Source organism: Lygodium microphyllum, chromosome 20 (genome assembly GCF_053477565.2).
Source record: "Lygodium microphyllum isolate KBCC chromosome 20, Lygodium_microphyllum_v1.1.10, whole genome shotgun sequence".
Lineage (NCBI taxonomy): Eukaryota > Viridiplantae > Streptophyta > Polypodiopsida > Schizaeales > Lygodiaceae > Lygodium > Lygodium microphyllum.
Window position 1 is genome coordinate 135,796,849 of NC_141154.1, and position 22,436 is coordinate 135,819,284.

The 22,436-nt window shown below is 40.6% G+C and overlaps 1 protein-coding gene across 3 annotated transcripts; it reads right to left on the reverse strand.

Moving 5' to 3' along the window:
* Positions 1–687: 687 nt before the first annotated feature.
* LOC148019444 (uncharacterized) lies at positions 688–4,420 on the reverse strand. Of its 3 annotated transcripts, none has more exons than XR_015687596.1 (5): positions 3,105–4,420; positions 2,363–2,952; positions 2,103–2,195; positions 1,162–1,981; positions 689–1,079 (listed from the first exon to the last, which is right to left on the reverse strand). XR_015687596.1 is itself a non-coding variant. In XM_087661076.1 (4 exons), the coding sequence occupies exons 1-4, from the start codon at positions 3,354–3,356 to the stop codon at positions 1,696–1,698; spliced, it is 1,221 nt and encodes a 406-aa protein (XP_087517202.1). In that variant the 5' UTR covers positions 3,357–4,420; the 3' UTR covers positions 688–1,695. The 3 variants fall into 3 exon arrangements, 1 of the variants encoding a protein (XP_087517202.1); XR_015687595.1 differs by having other exon boundaries at positions 690–1,107; positions 1,211–1,981; XM_087661076.1 differs by having other exon boundaries at positions 688–1,981.
* Between the last annotated feature and the right edge of the window lie 18,016 nt (positions 4,421–22,436).

Here is a 22,436-nt window from a genome sequence, read left to right on the forward strand (position 1 = left end):
ACATATCCATTGGGCAAATATGAGATTGAATGACCACGAGAAAAATCTCTCATTTTCAACCCTAAAATAGTGGCCAACATCAAAATCTTTCATTTTCCCCTTATTTTTGAAAACTTAAGGAGCCAAATTATGTCTTCACTAGTTACATGTTAATTAACATTATTCTAGATTATCAAATCTCTTCAAATTCAATGTTAATCTTCATATTTGTAGCACAATCTTTCATATACAACTAAGATTCATTTTCAATAAGACCTACACATGCAAATTCAGGCAGAAGAGCCATGAGCTTTGTCCTCATTGAAGTGACATTAAAATGTTGCAATTTAAAATTTCTAACCTTTGTGAACCCAAATGTAATAAAACTTTGTGCAAACCTTAGTCTAAAATATAAAATTGTTCAATTCCCTAAATCCCACGGTGCAAAAAGTAGTTTCCAAGGGGCTATTTAAAGTCCTTGATTATGATCATACCTAGGTATCTTTATGGCACCTAGGTATCTATCATCGCGACACACATTCCACTTAATCTCAAATGCACCTCACATGTGCACATCAAACATAAGTATCCAAAGAGCATCAATTTAAGATTCATGTCCTCATTGACACTTGGCTAGTCCATGCGTCACTACGGCATGATTAGAACTATTCAAATCCTCAAAAAAAGCCTTACAACGTGCATGTCCACACAACAACACAAAAGCAAGAATGACTTAGATTCACAAACAACTATCACTTATCGTAAACAACACTTAAAAGAACCATTAAGAAAAAATACATTACACAAGCCCTAGGCCATTCTTTTGTATCTTATAAAGCTAGGCTTGCTTTTGATGGTGGTTTTATCCTTCAAAGGAAGGTTAATCCTTCGCTAAAAGGATAGTAATAGACGTATCCTTCAAAATAAGCATATGCATGTGAGAAAGCAAGGTAAAGAGCATTGCACCAGATGGCCCACCAAGGGAGAGAGAGAGAGAGATATATATATATATATATATATATATATATTATAGTGCGATAATTAATATTGCAACCTTGCGCGCTCCTATTATTTGAAATCAGGGGCATTTTCATCGGCAACTGCAGCCAAACCACTCAGCTTTCAAACCTGGCAAATAACAAACACAAAATTATAACGGCAGATGTCAAGCATTGGACTTACCAATCCAATCAGCCAGAATCCCAAAAGAAATAGTATGCAATGGTCTAACATTTGTGTTAACCAGCCCGAATCCTGAGTCCTGACACAGCTGCATGTGGACCATTGCTTTCCTGCTGCTGCTCTCTCCAACTTGGTAGTTACAGTTGAACAGCAATGCCCGCTCCATTCGTACATTCACCGTTCTGGCTGTAATGCATGTTCTCATAACCAGATCCATACCATTCAACACAATCGTGGTCCTGCATCAGTCCACTATCCCAATCTTCATGAACAGTGTCAAAAACTTGAATGCCCAAGTTTACAGCTCCTGCAATAGATCCTGGCTACTACTCCTCTTCCACAGGGGTTCAATATATTGAACCTCTTCCCCATACATTGTGAGACCCATCCACCCAAATAGGAGCACAGACTTAATTCGGTTTCCTTCGAGTTTCATGCAATCAGCTTTATCCAAGACCATTATAGCCATTGCCCCTTTTATCTTAATCGGCTTCACCTGTGTGTTATTGATACACCACTAACTCAGGAATCCAGTCAGGCCTTCAGGTGTGATTTCTTCCGAACCATGCGATAGCGAATGCTACCTACAGCTATTACCAAAGCTAGGAGAGTGAGTTGAAGAATATGTAATCCCAAAACAAGAGATTCACGAGGCAAATAACACTGCTGAATATCAGTAGCTCCATCTTTGTAGAAATTAATCAGAAGAAAACTAGGATCATCTCTGTTACGCCACGTAAATGTTGACACGGTAACTTCAATTGTACCATCATCATGAATTCTGTTGCAAAACCGATGGGCATGTGCACTTAATACCAACCTGCTCACAATGACAACATATTAGAACACCAAAACATATGGAGAGTCATTGCAATCAGTCCCTACAATAGGGGATGTGACCCTCCGCACAATGAGGTTTACAGTTGTAGAATTACTGATACCTGGGCTTCAACACTGACAAGAGATAATTGGAAGTATTTTGAGAGAGCATATCCATCAAACTTCTGTAAGCTTTTGGTGTTGGAGCAGAGGTGCTGTGCACACAAGGATTTCATTAGATCATGGAAAATTCATGACTTGATGATTATACTTGCACTATTTATTTGTTCACAAATATGGACCAACTTCACATCCAGCACCAGGGAGCTGTAAAAAGTGAGTGCTGCAGGCATTTTCCAACCAAAAAAGTTATGAAACTTGCCTGTGAGCAGATGCAAATAATGGCAAGCACCCTCCTTCCACTTCATGCCAGGGGGCACATCTTGGTATATCGAATGATTGGCAAACACTTTCATCCACCCTAAACAAAGGAAGATGCAAAAGCAACACTGGCCTCTGTGACAAACTTCCTTCTGAAGGACCTGAATCCACTGATCCTTGAGAATCACTAGTTCGGCTGATTAAATTTGCAGAGGTGTTATGTAAAACACCTTTGCTCTCTTCCACAAACTTCTGGACAGAGCCATGCAAAGGACAGTTATCGCAAGCCAAAGCCATGGCATTTAAAGAAATGAAAGGTATATTTTTTACTATGAATATCTCACTTCCTGTTGGATCCAATCCTGGAAAACTAGCTGTGAACTGCTGTAGTATGTTTGGAGGTAACCGGTAAAAGTCACCTATATTATGATTACCAGGAGTTACATGTACAGGCAGCCCCTCATATGGGCTCAACATGTCCTCATAGCGCTCTAAAACATCTTTCCATTGCTGTTTTGTTGATTTCCTTCCCGAATCAGAAATGTCCCCCAAGATTGGTAAGGCCTGAGGCTTGAGCATCTGGTGTGCCCTCTGTAGATTCAACATTTAAAAATCCTGTAAGCCTTTTAAGAAAAGACCAATGAAATGTAGAAATGTATGAAATCCTTGTTTGTAGACAATTCAAACAAGCCATTTATCAAATTAAATATATCTTCATTATTGCTACCAACGCCATTGATTACCTTGAATGAAGTCTTCATGAAAGAATCTCTGCGTACACGGTCTAGCCACATGGTTTGTGGCCCAGTGAGGTGTAGGTCACCAACTGCCATGACTACAAGCTGGGCAGTCCCACTGTTGTGCCCTGCCAGGTTGTGAGGGGTGCATGATGGATAGGAAAGATACAGCAGTAACAAGCATGAAAGCAGAGCCAATACAATCAGTGGCAACAGATTCCGGATCATGTAATGATGGTGGAAGGCTAGCCTTTGCATTTTGATAATATTATATGGGTTGGTGCTGATTGGACTGAAAAGTACAGAAATTCTCTTGAACCTGTTCTATATATGGTTGCAACTGTCCCTACTCTTAGCATGAATCAATGAGGGAAATGATCCTGCAAATTGCATAATTTTCTGCAAGTCCAAGCAAAGGTGCTTTGAATTTTGCCTCTTGCATGACAAATCTGCTGTGATTGTGCCAATTCCTTTATGAATTTTTGTACCTTTGCGCTCAAGATCAAGAAAGGTAAGGCTGTGCCAATTGAATTTCGCCTAAAGGAGGATCCGATGCTTTTTTCAAAAAATGAAATTGCATCCCCTAGGATCACGAAACTTGAAACTGAGTCCAAGGTAAGTCGCTTAATTTTGCATTCTGAGCACAAGTTTGCGTGCGATTGTGGCAAAGCTTTCATGAAATTGCACACTTTGTGCTCAGGGACCACCAAATTTGAAAGCAAAAGTGCTTTGGAAATTTTGCCTCTTATATCATAGGTTTGCTGTAAGATTGGGCCAATGCCTTGCATCCCCTACTGACCACCAAAGCTTGAAATGGCATCCAAGGAGACGTGAATGTACGTTTGCTTGTTGTATCCACGATTTCGCTGGGATTGTGCCAATACGGTTGCATCCCTTTGTGCTCAGAACCACCGAGACTTGAAACTCAGCCTGCACTGAGGTGTGCATATCACCGACCTTCTGCTTGTAAGTAACCTGAACTTGTGAAGAATCATCCCTTGCTTGCCCTTCCTTGTCAAGGGGAAGAAGCCGAAATTTCCTCTGTGCAGAGAAACCGAAAGCAAGCCTCTATCTAAGAAAAACTGAAAGCGAAGGGCGTGTGTGGAGATGCAATATGCTTTTCTGCAAGGCTAGGGCTTTGCTGAAGGACGTAAAAATGCAGCGGCGCGAGCTCCTCCTACCCTACAAACATAAACCATACCTGCTCCTCCGAGCACAAAGTCTGCATGGAAACTCTTCGAACCGTTCTCAGGCAAAGCAATCAGTTCCAGCTTTACCAATTTGGCGCAAGGCTATGGCAGTGTGACGTTGGAAGTTCGTATTCTCAGAGGGGGGGCGGGGGGGGGGGGGGGGGCGCGCACACGGACAGAATATGCCAAATTCCGATGATGACAGCCTACAGGCTGTATTTTATATATTTGATGATACACTAATTGCAACTTCCAACATCATCCTTTTATGGGCGACAGGTATCCAACTTCAGGCTTCATGCAATCCAATAATCTATCTAGTGGTGTTCCTTGCCCACCAAAGCCATGTTCGCACGTCAACTTCGCTTTCCTCGCAACTGTCTTTTTCTCTCTCTCTCTCTCTCAATTTTTATTTTTTTTATACTTTTAAATCATTTTTTTCTATAAATGCTCTCTCTTTCTCTTAATTCTCTCTTTTCAATCTCTCTCTTTTCATTCACACACACTCTCTCTCTTCATTCTCTCTTTCTGCTTTCATTCTCTCTCTCTTCACTCTTTCTATTTCATTCTCTCTCTCTTAACCCCTTCATTCTCTTTCTCCTCTCTTTCCCATCTCTCTCTCTCTCTCTCTCTCTCTCTCTCTCTCCCCCCCACACTCTCTCTTCATTCTCTCACTCTTTATATTTTCATTCTCTTTTCATACTCTCTCCTCTCTCTCTTCTCTCTCTCTCTTCATTCTCTCTCGTCTTCCTCTTCACACACACACACTCTCTCTCTCCATTCATTCTCTCTCTTTCTCTTCAAAGTTCACACATGTACTTTCTCATACTCTCTCTTTCTATTTTCATTCTCTTCTCTTTCTCTCTCTTTCTAGTTTCATTATCTCTATCTCACTTCACACACACACACACACTCTCTCTCTCTCTCGTCATTCTCTCCCCTCTCTCTCTTTTCATTCTCTCCTCCTCTCTCTCTCTCTCAAAGAGGTTAAAAAGTGTTTAAAAAAACCTTTTAATAATGCTACATCTAAAAATGTTTAATCTCTCTCTCTCTCTCTCTCTCTCTCTCTCTCTCTCTCTCTCTTCGTGACACCACTGTCAGCTGCCAGTACCACGCTATTGATACATGTTGCATTGCCACCATTGCCTAATGCCAAAACTACCACTCCCTTGCTGTCAAAACATGCTACATTGCCGTTGAAAAGCTCCCCCAATGTTGCCACTACCACCCAACATCTTGCTGACCTTCCGAGCTCGTGCCACCACTTGACATCTTGTTGACCTCTCACTACCACCCAGCCTCACACTCATGTCACCTAACATCCCGCTATAGCATAGAGAGAGAGAGAGAGAGAGCGTGCATACACCCTGGCATTCGCTCCCCTCCACTGCCACCCCATCAGCCTTATGAGCTCTTGCCCACCTCTTGATACATGTTGCATTGTTGCCACTACCTAATACCAAAACTACTGTTCTCTTGCTATCAAAACGTGCTACACTATTGTCGAAACGCTCCCGTGCTACCATTGCCACCTGACATCCTGCTGACCTTCTAGGCTCATGCCACTACTCAACATCGCGTCAACCTCCCACCACTACCACAAGAGAGAGAGAGAGAGAGAGAGAGAGAGAGAGAGAGAGAGAGAGAGAGAGAGAGAGAGAGAGAGAGAGGGAGAGAGAGGGAGAGAGAGAGAGAGGAGGGAGGGAGGGAGGGAGGGAGAGGGATGGAGGGAGGGAGAGGAGAAACTTATACCAAAGAGAGAGAGAGAGAGAGAGAGAGAGAGAGAGAGAGAGAGAGAGAGAGAGAGAGAGAGAAAGAGAGAGAGAGGCCATGGCTTTTGATTAAGATGTATGCTATGGAAGAATATGTGTCATGTACCTTTGAGCAGCTATGTGATGAGAGGGGTATTAAGTGTCAATTGACCGCCCCCCATACCCCACCCCAAAATGGTTTGGTTGAGCAGATGAATAGAACCATCCAGGAGCGTGCACACAGTAAGCTTAGCCATGTAGGCCTACCATAGAGCTTTTGGGCTGAGGTAGTCAGTACAGCTATGCATATCATAAATAAATCACCTTCCAGTGGTTTGGAATTCCAAGTTGCAGAGGAGGTATGTACTGGGAAACCTCCATCTTATGCGCATCTACGTGTCTTTAGATGTGAGGCATTCTGCCATGTGCCCAAGGACAAGTGTAGTAAGCTAGATCCTAAGAGTGTCAAATGCATTTTTCTTGGCTATGGAGATGTAGGCAAGATGGGTTACTGCCTCTCAAATCTGCAAGCGCGGAAAGTCATCTGCAGCCATGATATAGTCTTCCATGAAGACAAGATGCATCAGCAACCTGAGAAGGTGGTAGAGATATGCAGGGTTATATTCCAAGAGGAGCCACGTGCCCCTGCACAGCTAGTTGGATAGCCTGCAATAGCAGTTGGTGCACATGGCCAAGGTGTTGGATAGGATGCTGGACATGCAGCAGAGCCTGCAGTGAGACGGTCTACTAGAGATAGATGTCCACTTGATAGATTTGAGCCCTCGATGCATTATGTCTTGGTTACAAATGCAGGAGAGCCTCTCACCTATGATGAGGCTATGCACAGGGGTGATAGTCACTCTTGGGAGAGGGCTATGCAGTTTGAGATGGACTCCTTGCATAAGAATATGACTTGGGATCTGGTTGCATTGTCTAAGGGAAAGAAGGCTTTGCCATGCAAATGGGTGTACAAGCTGAAAAGTACCCCTGGACACCCCAAGCCGGCTTATAAGGCAAGACTTATTGCTAAGGGTTTTAAATAGAAGCATGGAGTTGACTTTGATGAATTCTTTCCTCATGTGGTCAAGATGACTACCCTACGCTTGGTTTTGGCCTTAGTCGTGCAGCTTGACTTAGACATGTATTAGATGGATGTCAAGACTGCATTCTTGCATGGGGATTTGCATGATGAGATACACATGGATCATCGTAAGGGCTTTGCAGAACCTGGCAGGGAGCACCTAGTGTGCAAGTTGAAGAAAAGTCTTTATGGCTTGAAGCAGGCACCTAGGGAGTGGTATCATAAGTTTGATGCCTTTATGTAGTCATAGGGCTATAGTAGGAGTGCTATGGATCCGTGTCTTTACACGAAGAAAGCCCATGATGGCTCATTACTTATTTTGGTACTTGATGTGGATGATATGCTGATAGCAAGTAAAGCTCATGATGAGTAGGATGCTCTTAAATCTCAGGTGAAGAAGATCTTTGAGATGAAGGATTTGGGATAGGCCTCTCACATTCTTGGTATGCGCTTTAAGCATGACATGCATGGACTACTCTACCTCTCACAGAGGGAGTACATTCATAAAGTCCTTGAGCATTTTCGAATGTAGGATATGAAGCCTATTGGTTGTCCATTACCTTCTTATGTGAAGATTTCATAGGCCGATTATTCTCACAGATAGATGAGCAGAGGGCCGAGATGGCTAAGATCCCTTATGCATCGGCCATGGGTAGTTTGATGTATGCCATGATAGCCACTCGTCCAGATATTGCCTTTGCAGTTGGTGTTGTGGCATTCTATATGGCTATATCTAGGAAGAAACATTGGGATGCCGTGAAGGGTATCATGAGGTACCTGAAGGGCACATCAGATATGTGTATTTTCTATGGCAGCCAGGATACATGAGTTGTGGGGTACACAGACTCCGATTATGCAAGACATATAGATAGTAGGAGGTCCACTTCTAGCTATGTATTCACCTATGCTAGAGGTGATGTCTCTTGGATGTCCAGGGTTCAAAAGTGTGCATCTCTCTCTACCACTGAGGCCGGCTATGCCCTATGCTGCATTCGAATTCTATGAGTACTATTCAGTTAGCCAAGAATCTGGTCTTCCATATGAAGACAAAACACATTGAGATGAGATATCACTTCATACGTGGGGTCCTGGAGGACAGGTCTATTGACCTTGTCAAGATCTCCACCCACTGATGAAAATCTTGCAAATCTGCTCACAAAAAGCCTCACTACTGAGCGCTTTGCCTTCCTCAAGAGATTGATGGGCATTGGATGAGATGAAGTTTTTCCTCATCTTGTTGTACATGTGTACATTGTATTGTCTTTTATTCTTTTCTTTTCACTCCTCACTGGGGTAGATTCGCCTTTAAGTGGGAGGTTGTTGGGGGTAAAGGCACCTCCGCCTAGCTGCTCGTGTATTACCACACTAACAGTACCCGCCACTGCACACTGCAGGTGGCGGGCACCTGTCACCGTCACTTTATTCTTTATTCTTTTAGTGATAGTTTGAATAAAGGAAGGCCCGATCACGCATTGTGACTGTTGGAGTTCCCATTGTGTGTCTCTCTCTTTCTTGCTCTTGCTCTCCTGCTATAGCTCTTTCAAGCAAGCTTTGATCCTTCTTACCTTTCAAACTATTTTGTCTATTTATAGAAGAAATAGATACTTGCATTTTGGTAACCCATTGGAAGTTGGTGGATCATGTTTTTTTCACCACATACACTACATAAACCCTCCAAAGCTAGTATTATCAAAATGATTGTATCATCAAACGAATGGACTTTGAAACCTTTAGAATTGAGTTCCTTCCCCTCTGTAATGACATGAAAGTAAAATTCATAGATGAAATAAATGCTAATTGAAGAGTCTTCCTAAGATTAGAGTAAACAAATGACCCTGTGTTTCCCCTCTATGGAGCACAGGAAGCTAGGTGAAGCCAACTCTCTAATGAATGAGTCAATAAAGAGACAAGCATCAGAGCATCTTGAGAGGTATGTGCAAAGGCAGAAAGGGAAGGCTAGAGCAGAGAACAACATAGTAAGAGAATAATATTTTAACACCCTTGTAGCACTCTCTATAGAAGTCCCAATGGCATGGAAAAATCAAGGTCCCCTTCCTAGTCAGATATGACTTGGAAATGTTGATGACAAACCCGCAAATGTAGTTTCGTTACCCATCTTTAAAGGAGAATACAATGATGTTAATTCTCGAAACGACACAAGGTCCAAATAAGGTTTAAGAATGAGCATAATAAGACATGGCTGATCGAAAAAGAAGACCAAGAAGTGAAGGAAAAATTTCAAAATCAAGAATAGGGCACATAAGAGATAAATCACATTTTAGTCCATTGTAAAAGAGAACCGGGCTCCCTCTTGTGCAAGTTGTAAATGAAAAGGGACATGTAAAGGAACCATGTGAATAGGAAAGAATAGGAAAATAGTGGAAAAGAGGATCAAGACTAGATGATTGGTCATGGAAATGGGTTGGGTGCCCAAGGGAAGAAGGGGATATACTAAAGACAAAAAGTGAATGGATAAGCTCATTCTTGGTGTGTGTGCAAACTAGCTCTCTTCTTGTTCTTATTCTTGCTTCCTACTTGTGCATGAGAGAGGGAGAGTGTGAGTGTGTGAGAGTGAGGGACTATGGAGAATCTCTTCTTCTTCTATTCCCATCTTCTCCTCGTTCTCTTCTCTTTTCTTGTGTGTACAACTATGGAGGTTGAAGTTTAGAGCATGGAGATGGAGCTTCTTGAGCTAGCACCTTGAATCATGGAGCCATCGAAGGATTCAAGGAAGAGGACTACAAGAATCAGATTCAATAGTGAGCTCACTACATCCTTGTGTGAGAGTGTGCATGGCTATGTGAGAGGTAGGCATTTGCCACTCACTTGAAACACTTGACTTGATAAGCGGTCCGTAGGGTCTCAACAGTTGCTAGTGATAGTGATGACATTTTGATTCCATTGCGGGGACAAATAGATTCAAGCTTGAGTACTTGCGCACTCCAAATCGAGCGACAAAGTAGGAGTTTGTCTCCAAAATGGCGCTTGGTATAGGTAAAAAGCGAGGGAGTTGGAAGGTATTCAATCTCCTTTGCTAGATAGTTTAGGTTTTGGAAGATTTAGGTGCAATAAAGCAATTTTCATGTTGCTTTAATTAGGAAATTATCCTATCTTGGATTCAAGTATAAAAGGCAAGAGGATGTCAATGTAAATCATCTTTTAATCATTTTTCACATCTCCACTTCTTGAAGCTTGAAGGTATTTCCTTCCCCACCATTGTAGGGGGTGAGTTCCTTACAGTAACCATCATCAATTGATTCTCAAGCTTCCATGGCTTCAACATCTCTTGTAATTCTTGGTTGTAAGACATCTTGAATTAAGAAATGGCAAGCTATGGTTTCTAGCATTTCATGTTAGTCTTTGTGTAAATTTCCATTGAAGTGACAACCTTCATTTCAATTGGTATCAGAGCATGGGCTTTGGTCCATGGAAATAGTCATTTTCATGGAAAACTTAGTCATAGGGACAAGTAGCAGGTAACTGGAGTACTAAGTTTTGGTCACAAGGTTTGGTACAATTCAAACCATGACTAGTCAGAGTTCTCTGAAACAAGTCAGGATTAATTTTGGAGGTTTTTTTTAAGGAGATCTTGAGGAAGATGGAGGTTTTTGGCCGAAATAGTAAGTCATGGTCAAATGGAGGTCTATTTTGAAGGTTCTTGACCTTAACTAGAGTCTAAATTGGGATTACAAGAGTTAAACCTTGATTACTTTTTGGGACCAGTTTCTCTCTCTTCTTTCTCTCAAGCTTCCCTCAAGCTTTCATGGTGGATCTTGGCTTCTCCTTTCTCTCAGGCCCATCAATGGTTCGAATGATCTACAAGACGGGATTCTTTAGTGTATAAACTCTCAGTAGAGTAGCTTAGTGCTTGGCTTATAGCACTTTCATTTTCTAATACAAGAGGATGTGTTTGCACTATTTGCACTGAACACATCCCCCTCTCCTTGTTGAGATGGCAAGCTCAATACGTGCGGACATTGATGATGGACCGCCTAGCTAGATGAGTCCACACGTCTACACTTAACACGTTGGTGGTCATTATGATACTCACATGGTCATTGACTTATCACTTTTTATATTTAGTTTGTTACACCTACCTACAACTCACAAAGATATAACGCCAGTCGATTAGTGTAGTCAGTTATACACTGCTTGACTTAGAAGGCCACTTTCCTTTATGTTGTATCTTATCTATACTTTGTGTACATTGTATAGTGTGTGGAAGAAGAAGAAAAATCAGCAAGAAAACGTTTTGGCCTCCATCTCTCTTCTTGTGTTCTTGAGTGAGCTTCCTCTTGTGTATACAGTGTGTGTTCGGCATAGCAGCTCAAACAAATCCCCCCATCACGCAATTCTTGACATGGTATTAGAGCCACGCCATTAAGAGGCACTGATTTTGAAGGCTGAAGTGAAGGATAAGAAGCAAGGTTCGAGCAAGAAAGCAACGGGTAAGAAGCTCTCCCATTCTTCCACTCTCTCTCTCTTAAATAGTGCATGTGGAGGCACCGAAAGCAGGGTCCAACAAAAATCTCAGATTGCTGTGAGATTTGGTGTGCGAGCACAGCACTGTATATTCTGCAGATGAGCCCTTTAGGGCTTTTTCCACAGCTATTTTGGGCATTTGAGACCGTTTCAGGCCCCATTTTAGAGCCACAAGGTTGCGGGCAGTAGTTTCAAGGTACACGAAGATTTCGACTGTATTGACCAAAAGTGGGTGCACAGGTTACAGATTGTGAATCTGTAATTTTTGAGGTATCTCCAGGAAGCAAACATAAGGTTTATCTGCAAATAGGTTGCAGATTACATGTACTATTGAGCAATCAATGAAAAAGGTTGCTTGGTGTATTGCTACACACGTGTTGTGAAAGATTGCAAAAGACTAGCTTGCTGTGTTGTATCCTTGTTTGTGATAATGGCAGAGAACAATGGAAATCCCATTATTGAGAAGCTCGACAAGAAAAACTACCCTTCATGGAAGTTTCGTGTGATGAACTTCCTCACTGGAAAGGACCTTTATGAGTTTGTTTCAGGTAAAGAAAAAGAGCCAGAGCTGGGTATCCCTCCGACTGGACATGAATTAAAAGCATGGAAAGAATGGAATGTGAAAGACAAAAAGGTGATGTGCGGGTTATCTGCAGTCATTGATAATACGATGTTGGGACATATCAGGAATGTAGAAACTTCACATGCAGCTTGGACAATTTTTGAGAACATGTTTTCAGTAAATACAAAGGCACGAAAGATTCAACTCATGCAAGAGTTGAATACCTTGAAGAAAGGAAAAATATATGTCAATGAGTACGTGTTGAAGGTGAGGAGCATTGCAAATGCTTTAGCAGCATCTGATGCAATGCCTAATGATGATGATTTGGTTTCATCCACTTTGAGTGGTCTTAACAATGAGAAGGCATGGAAATCATTTGTTACTTCAGTATATGTACAGAAGCCATTTCTAGATTTTGATGAGTTGATCTCTCTCATGATTACCAAAGAGATCAATATGTAGGGTGACTCATCTAAAAAAATGGTAAACAGGTTCAAGCATTTTACTCAAGTTCAGAAAGGGGACGTAGTAGATCCTCTTTGAGAGGCCATGGTATGGGACATGCTGGCGATAACCAACAAAACAGATTCAATCAGTAATTTGGTGAAATGCAGGTTTCAGGAGGCTGAGGAAACTTTAGAGGCAGGGGGAGCTCTAGAGGAAGAGGTGGATGGCATAATAGAGGTTCTGGAAATTTTACTATTGTTTGCCATTATTGTGGCAAAACATGCCATATTGCAGCCCATTGCTATGCAAAGAAGGATGATATTCACAGTGGTAAATTGCAGGAAGGAAACTATGCATCGTCTTCACAAGATAGAATGAAGACGAAAATGAGCGTCTGTTTGTTATGCAGCATATGATGAATACAATTACATGAAAGGGGACACATGATGATGTATGGTATGTCGATTCAGGTGCATCTAATCATATGACTAGTCATGTTGAATGGTTTGGATAGATGCAGGACTTACAAAATCCAGGTTATGTGCAGACACGTGATGATTCATGCCACCCAATTTTACACATTGGAAAGGTTCCCTTGTCCTTGTATGATGGCCAGACAAAGAGTCAGACAGATGTATTACATGTGCCATCAATTACAAAGGATCTAGTGTTTGTTGGCCAAATGGTAGAGCAAGGGTTGCAGGTCCAATTCAATGCAAAAGGTTGTTTTGTAGAAGACTTTAATGATAAGTGTAGGTTGGTCGCAAAAGAAAGTAGAGTTGGCCGAATGTTCAATTTAGATGCTGGAATTCCTGCAATGCATGCTGTTATTTCCTGTAATGGATGTTGAAATTCTTGCAATGTATGCTAAAGAAAAAGGAGTAGTTGCAGATATTGAAATATGGCATAAACGTATTGGACATGCAAATGTGCAAAGGCTGAAATTAATGTAGTTCAGAGGATTGGTTATAGGGTTGCCTTCTTTGAAAGTTGCAAAATTGCATAAAGTCTGTGAAGCATGCTAGTTTGGTAAGCAAGCAAGACAATCCTTCTCGCATGACAGAGAAGTGAGTAGAAAAATACTCGATGTAGTGCATACAGATGTTTGGGGGCCTACACAGAATGTATCTCTTGGTGGCAGCAAATACTTTGTCACATTTATTGATGATTGTTCAAGGAAGTTATGGGTACACTTCATGAAGGAAAAAAGTGACGTGTTTGAGCACTTCAAATCTTTTAAGGCAGCTGTTGAAACAGAAACATGCTTAAAAGTAAAGTGCTTGAGATCATATGGAGGGGGAGAATACCTCTCTAATGAGTTCAGTGGCTTCTTGAGGACTCATGGGATAAAGAGGCAATTTACTTGCAAGTATACCCCACAGCAAAATGGTATTGCAAAAATAAAAAACAGGCATATTGCAGAAGTTGCACGGGCATTAATGGCTGAAAAGAATATGCCCAAACATTTTTGGTCTGAGGCTATCCATACTGATGTTTACATTATGAACAGAACTCCCATAGTTGCAGTTCATGGGATGACTTCTGAAGAATGCTTTACTGGCAAGAAGCCTGATGTATCACACTTGAAGGTATTTGGCTGTGTTGCATACGTTCATGTGCCAGATGAGCTATGAAAGAAGCTTGATCCAAAGGCAGAAAAATGTGTTTTTATTGGGTACTCTTTAGAGCAGAAAGGGTATCGCTGTTATAACCCTGTCAGAGGTGAGTTCAGAGTGAGCAGGGATGTTATCTTTGATGAGATGGGAAGTTTGTATACACTTGCTGGTGATGTTTTGGATGATGATAATGATGAGGACAGCTATGTGCAAAAAGATAAAACAAGAATCATAGAGTCTTAGTGGGCCAGAAACATCATCTGGTACTACACCTACAGTGAGCCCTTGGTCTGGGAGACTAAGGAGTAGCCCCACATCTTCAGGTGATCTATAAGTGTTGCAAGGAAGGACAAAGGAAAGAAGAAAGTGCTAGATGGTAATGATGCATCTACCAGTCATTTGGGATTTGACAGAGATTCCAGTGGTTTAGAGAGTTTGGATTATGAGCTTGGTATTCCTTCAATTAGGACACTAGGTGTACAGAGAGCTCATAGTAATGTAAAGGCTCCATTGAGTGATCTGATGGTACGCAGATCTAGCAGGGTCAGATACCCTATTAAAAGATTTGGTTTTGAAGGTTATGCAGATCACCATTATGCTTATATGGTGAAACTAGTTGAGGATGTTGAGCCCACTTGTTTTGAGGATGTTGTTGATCATGCTCATTGGGATGCAGCAATGGATGAGGAGATGGCTGCATTAGAAGCCAATAAGACTTGGAATTTTGTACCTTTACCTAAGGGTAAGAAAGCTATTGGCTGTAAGTGGGTTTACAAAGTCAAGCATAATGCAGATGGTTCAGTTAGTAGGTATAAGGCCAGGTTGGTTGCAAAAGGCTATGCTCAAACATATGGCATAGATTATGGAGAGACATTCAGTCCAGTTGCTAGGATGGCAACTGTTAGGTGTGTGATTACCTTGGCAGCCAAAGGTTGGATTTTGCAGCAAATGGATGTTAAGAATGCCTTCTTGCATGGTGAATTGTAAGAAGAAGCGTATATGGAGCAACCAACAGGTTATGAGGATTTAGAGCATCCCACATATGTGTCTCATATGTGTGTAGGTTAAAAAAGGTGCTCTATGGGTTGAAGCAAGCACCTAGAGCATGGTTTGACAAGATTGGAGAGTATCTTGTCAATATTGGATTTTGTATTTCTGATGCTGATCACTCACTTTATGTGAGAAAGGGAGATGCAAGTTTGGTCATCATAGTCATCTATGTGGATGACTTGATTATTACAAGTGACAGTGACAATGGGATTGTTGAAGTTAAGGACTTCTTGAAGAAGAAGTTTGAGATGAAAGATTTGGGTGAGCTGAGATCCTTTCTTGCTATTGAGATGATCAGATGTGATGATGGTATATGCCTATCCCAAATGCAGTATGGCTTGGATATGTTATCCAAGTATGGTATGACAGTATGTAAACCTCTTTCAATACAATTGGAGAAAAATGTGAAGTTGAGTGCTGATATTGGGGATGAGATAGAAGACCCTACTATGTTCAGGAGGATGGTAGGGAGTTTGATTTACATGACTATCACAAGGCTAGACTTGAGCTATGCTATTGGCCTTGTCAGTCAGTTTATGCAGATGCCTAGAAAGCCTCATTTGGATGCAGTTAGACGTATATTGAGGTATGTGAAGTCCACTTTATATTATGGACTTTTTTATGAGGCAGGTAAGGGCGTACAGGTCTTTGGATACATAGATGCAGATTGGGTTGGTAGCATGTCAGCAGACAGAAGATCTACAAGTGGATTTATGTTTTCCCTTGGTAGTGCAGCAGTTATGTGGAGCAACAAAAAGCAACCTACAGTTGTTTTATCGAGTACAGAGGCTGAGTATAGAGGTGCTGCTATGGCAGCATGTGAGGTGGTTATGGCTGCAAAAGTTATTAGGTGATTTGGATGTGCAAGGAGATGGTCCAGTTGTCATTCATTGTGACAACATGAGCAGCATACCACTAGCTAGCAATCCAGTGTTCCATGCTAGGACAAAACACATTGAGGTGCACTACCACTTTGTGAGAGAGAAGGAACTTGCAAGAGAGATTGACTTGGTATACGTCAGCACACATGATCAGATAGTTGACATTTTCACAAAGGCATTGGGTGCAGAGAAGCTTTGAAAATTCTAAAGCTTACTTGGAGTTGCAGAGATAGAATTGAGCTTGAGGGGGAGTGTTGAGATGGCAAGCTCAACACGTGCAGACATTGATCGAGTGTTGAGATGGCAAGCTCAACACGTGCGGACATTGATGATGGACCGCCTGGCTAGATGAGTCCGCACGTCTACACTTAGCACATTGGTGGTCATTATGATACTCACATGGCCACTGACTTATGACTTATTATATTTAGTTTGTTACACCTACCTACAGCTAGCAAAGATATAATGCCAGTCGATTAGTGTAGTTAGTTATACACTATTTGACTTAGAATGCCACTTTCCTTTATGTTGTATCTTATCTATACTTTGTGTACATTGTATTCTATGTGGAAGAAGAAGAAAAATCAGCAAGAAAACATTTTGGCCTCCATCTCTCTTCTTCTATTCTTGAGTGAGCTTCCTCTTGTGTATACAGTGTGTGTTTGGTGTAGCAGCTCAAGCAAATCCCCCCATCATGAGATTCTTGACATCCTCCACGAAAATTTTCAATCAAGGCTATGCCGTAACAAGCTTTGATAGTAATTCTTAAAGGGTTTCAGCAATCATGTAGAGTTATTTCTCACTCTCTTGATCATTCTTGGCCTCTGAAGCCCTGGCTATGGTAGATGTATGACACCAATGATTTTTTTAAAAAAAATTTCTTCAAGAGATCAAGGGGCTTTAGCTCTATCAAGCTTCTTGGAGCTTCCTCAACACTCAAGGAATGGACATTGATCCATTCTTGGACTTGAATCTTCAAGAATAGTTGGCTATGGAGTCAAAGCAGGGTAGCAAGCTTTAAGAATCGAATTCTTGGATTATTCTTTTCCATTTCATGGGGCTTTTGCTCTAAATCACTCCAGGGATCTCTCTTCTACTTCAAGCATTCAAGATTTTTGAAGAATCCAATCAATGTATTCAAGATTGAAGCCCAATCTTCTCTTGAACTACAAGTATGACAGGGATTGAAGAATTTCTTGAAATCTTCATCAAATAGGCTTATAATTTCAAGAATTATCATCTATACTATTCATTGGAGCTGAAAACTTGATCTAAACTCCATTCTTGGATCAAATTTGGAGCTAATGTGTGGGATTATGGAGTCTATTCTTCTCTTGACCAATTGTTGGATTTAAGGAGAAGGTCTTTCAATCTTTGTGATTGAGGCTTGGCTCAAGCAATGTCTTCTTTTTCAATCTTTGAAAGAGTTATTTCTACTACTCTTCTTTAATCTCTCCAACCCATTCAATTGTTGTTGCATTTCCTATTGATGAAGGAGAGGTTAAGTAGAGTACTCTTGAATTGAGCTTCAATTTCAGCATTGCTTGATTGCATTGAGCTTCAATTTTAGCATTGATTGATTGAACCATAATGCTCAAGTGTTGTGGCAATGAATCATGATTACCAAGCATGAATTGATTGATAAATCAACCCATTGAAATTGATGGAATCATTACTCCTTGCATTGTTGATTGATCAGCCCTTAGCATAAACCCATGCAATTTCCTTCCAATGATGCTAAAGAATTTCTTAACCTTTAACTTTGGGGTTTTTTGTGATTCAATCTATTGAGAATACCCAAGAAATTTGTAAAAGGCGACCATAGTAAATCAGTGAGTCAATGATTACTATAGGTAAACTGTTCTCATCCTCATTTACATACATTCTACCTTCCAATTCTTGCATATCATGAAAATGAAAAAATCTTGATTCAGCCATGCATATCATATCTTCATTGTTAGAATACTTGCTTTGCCATGTATATTTTGACCAAGGAAAAAGGTCGAAGTTGGACGAGATAGCAAGATAATAGTGAGGTGACCCTCCCTTGCTATTTATGACTTCGTAGGGGTGCACAACTTGGCCCAGAAGGAACTTTGCACACCTTCCAAAGTTTTAGAGACCATTTAGGAACTTGTCCTACCGTTTTATCTCTCACCACAGGTGGTGGACCATGGAAGACCACTTGGGAAAGAGTGGATGAAGACTTGAAACCTCATGGTACCAAACATAGCAAAACAAGACAGTTTGTGACATCTTTGAGCAGATATAAAGGTCTATAGGTACCTTGAAGTTGATTCTAGGTGGATGATTGAGCCTCCAGGTTATACTTCAATGCCCACATGTGGTTCTTGATGATCTATGACCAAAGGGATTGAAATAGGGTCCAAACAGTGAATCTATAGATTATTATAGGTTGCTGTCTCATCCTGTACAGTCATAAAGAATCAATTACAGAAATGGGATGTTTTACTTTGAAAATTTGGTTATACTCATTGCGTAGAGGACAAAGCTAGCTTCTACCCTAGCTATAGATACCTCATTTAGACCAATGGTTCAAAAGTTTTGGCCATTTTAGTGATAGGTGGTCACTGTAGACAGCACTTGGACAAGTTGACAGGGTACATTGTTTTGATCTAAAGCAACCATATACCTCTTCCAAACTAGTTATCTCAGTAAATCCGATCTATCTACATGTTATTAGCTTCATTTGGAGCTATCAAGCACTTAGATTGGAGGAGTAAAGCTTTGGTTATTGACCACTCTTTGTCAAGCAATCCTGAATTACTACAATTTTCATGATGGCTAGGAACAAGAAAAAGGAGCATGTATTAGAGCACATTAATGAGGGTTTAGAAGATTACCATGCTGAAGCTAATCCAACTATTGGAGCCACAAATCAGGGACAAGAATTTATGGGCAATAGTACAACAAATGAAGAGGACCATTGGCCAAGGGTCCTTTATGACAATGAGCCTAGAACTGAAGTAAATGTTACCCATGATTCCAATGATTTCCAGTAGCTATCAAAGCAAATTGGAAACATGAATGAAGGTCTAATCCAACTCACATATTCAAAGGATGACAAGTTTGGTAAGATGATTACATACATGGAGCAGCAAAACCATAGGTTGGATACCAAATTTGAATAGATGGTCACAATATTCAGCAACTTGGGTAACAAATTGCAAAGCAATCCACCTTCTCATGCTAAAGACATACCTATTGTTCATGGAAATGTGAGGTTCACAATAGCCCATTAGCATATACCATCCACTTTTGACCATGGAGAACCTTCTAAGGAATGAAACGGTTCTGTCTCATACCAATTCTTGGAATAGGAACATGCCCAACTTTACTAATTCAAGAGATAAAGGACAACAAGATTATTCCATGCATGATGTCACAAATGAGTTTGTACATGGATGTCATCCCTTCTACAAAGAGTATGGTTCTCAACATAAGTTCATCATGCAAGAGATGATCAAGGGCAGTATGCACATGATAAAGCAAGCAAAGGAGATAGTTTCTAGCGTGCTGAAGATCATGAAGATAGGTTGCCACATGGGATATCCACTTATAACCAAAAATCACATGGGAACTCATTTTTTGAATGTCAATCTTTTGGAAATAATGGAAATGGACAGCATTCATCTACCCCTAATCATGGACAGTAAGCAATGAGTTATCATTTTAATAGACAATAGTCTTTTGGATATACCAACCATAGTGGGCAGCACTATCATTATGACATTGAGGAATACAAGGACAATATCAATATATCCAGTTTCAAAGGAGATAACCCTTCACAGATCGAACTTGAAGAATGGCTCAACAAATTGGAAATGTATTTCACTCTCTACCCATGCAATGATCAAGCAAAGATTTGTTATGTAGCCCTACACCTAGAAGGATATGCGCATACGTGGTGGAGATACATGAGTAAGATTGGAGAGAAATTTCAGTCTTGGGAGGACTTCAAATCAGTCATGACTCAAGTGTTCGTGTCACCAATGGAGAAGGAAAGGCTTGAAAGGAAATGGTATGATCTTAGGCAAAGGGGTTCTATCGTGAGGGAATATTCCAGTCAATTTCTAAGCCTTTCCATGTATGTGGAAGGCATTTTCGATTTAGCCAAATTGAACAAATATATTTTTGGTCTTGATCCAAACCTTTCAGCTGAAGTTGGGGTTGCCAAGCCTACAAATGTTCATGCAACCATTCAATATGTTGAGAGGTACAACCAAAAATATAGAAGAGATTTGACTTCATTTTAGCCCAAAACATGAATAAATTATCAATCAAATCAGCCTATGAGATTTGGATAGCAGTTCAGCAAAAAAAGAGAGAGATTTAGAGCTGAAAATAGGTTTCAAAATAACTTCAACAAGGTTCCAACCTATCCTACAACATATGCTTCAAAACATGGCAATAATTTCAGATATAATGCTGATCCAAAAGGAGAATTCAAAAGGGTTGAAGGAGCAATTAGGCAATTTTCCAATAGCAATAGCAACAAGGCACTTCCCAATGACAAATCCAAGGGTCTACATTATAAATGTGGGGAGAAATGGTCTCCTGAGCACAAGCTGAAGTGCAAAGGATATATGGCAAAGTCTAATATGCTGAATATTGAAGATTCTGGTGAAGAAGGGGCACAAGGAGGAAATCTTTTGCAAGTAGAGGCAATTCCTACTTGTGATGAGATGCATGAGCATGATGATCTGCACACAAGGAGGAATTAGAGCTGGTTAGTAATTTTGCTTATGATCTAGGTGGTCCATTTGATCTTGGTGGATCAGAGATTGAAGATCCTTCTATGGTTTCTTGTTAGCCCATGTTATGTTCCATATCTCAGGATGCATGGATGGATTGTAAAGGTGAAAGTACACTTCGGCTCAAGGGTATTACAAATTCAAAGGTTGTCCATATTCTCATTGATACAGGCAGTACACATAGTTTTGTCAATGCCAAATCACTATATGAGCTGAAGTTATGACCTCAAGAAATAGAATCCCCACTGAAGGTACAAGTGGATAATGGTGCTCAAGAGTTGAGCAAAGAGATATGCCGGCAGACTCTATTGAATTATCAAAGTCTTGCACTATTTTGATGGACTTGATTGTTCTAGATATGGGTCCTATTGACATCATCATTGGCTATGATTGGCTTAAAAAGCTTGGAAAATTTTCTTTGGATCTAAATTAGATATTCATGGAGTTTACTTGGAATGGACAACATGTAAAACTTAATGGCATGGAGAGAAAGCAAGTGGAAATAATCAGCAAGAAGAAGATGAAGAAATAAATTAATGCTATGTCTTACATTTTCACACTTCTTTCATCAAAGATAGATGAAAATCGGCAATCTACTTCACCTAAGGAGCAAGATCCATGTCTATGTAAACTTTTGGAAGAGTTTAAGGACATATTCTAGACACCTACATCATTGCCTCCTCAGCGAGAAGTAGATCATGCTATTGATTTAATATGTGATACTAAACCCATTAACAAACCTCCTTACAGGTTATCCAAGTATGAGAGAGAAGAAGTAGAAAAATAGGTTAAATATTTGCTCAAAATGGGGTTTATTCAGCCTAGTTAGTCACCTTTTGCTTCTCTCGTACTACTTGTCAAGAAGAAAGATGGGTCATTTAGGATGTGTATTGACTATAGAGACTTAAACAAGAGCACCATAAAGAATAGGTACCCAATCCCCTGGATTGATGATTTGTTGGATGAACTCAAAGATGCAAGAGTTTTCACTAAGATTGGCTTAAGGTCAGGATATCACCAAATCAGGATGAAAGAAGGGGATGAGTACAAGATAGGTTTTAGAACATAAAGAGGTCTCTACCACTTCCTAGTCATGCCATTTGGACTTTCAAATGCACCTGTAACTTTCCAGGCTCTTATGAACAAGATTTCGTAGCCATTCTTGTATAAATTAGTCTTGGTATTCTTTGATGGCATTCTCATCTATAGCAAGAGTAGAGATGAACATTTGAAGCATGTCAAAGAAGTTCTTCTTACCTTGAGGAGACACAAGCTTTTTGCAAAGGAAAGCAAGTATACTTTTATGGCTGATGAAGTAGAATACTCGGGTCATATAGTTGGTGAGAAAGGGATTATGGTTGATCGAAAGAAGGTCCAGTGCATCAAGGATTGGCCCATACCACAAAATTCTACTTCACTACGAGGATTTCTTGGATTATCTTCTTTCTATAAGAGATTCATCAAGAACTATGCCCATGTAGCAGCTCCTCTTTTACTGATAGA

Coding starts and splice junctions, on each gene's coding strand:
- LOC148019444 (XM_087661076.1), bottom strand. CDS start 3,356: ATGCAAAGGCTAGCCTTCCACCATCATTACATGATCCGGAATCTGTTG. Junction 2,196..2,362: donor TTATTTGCATCTGCTCACAG/GCAAGTTTCATA, acceptor TTGTGTGCACAG/CACCTCTGCTCCAACACCAA. Junction 1,982..2,102: donor TTGTCAGTGTTGAAGCCCAG/GTATCAGTAATT, acceptor CATTGTGAGCAG/GTTGGTATTAAGTGCACATG.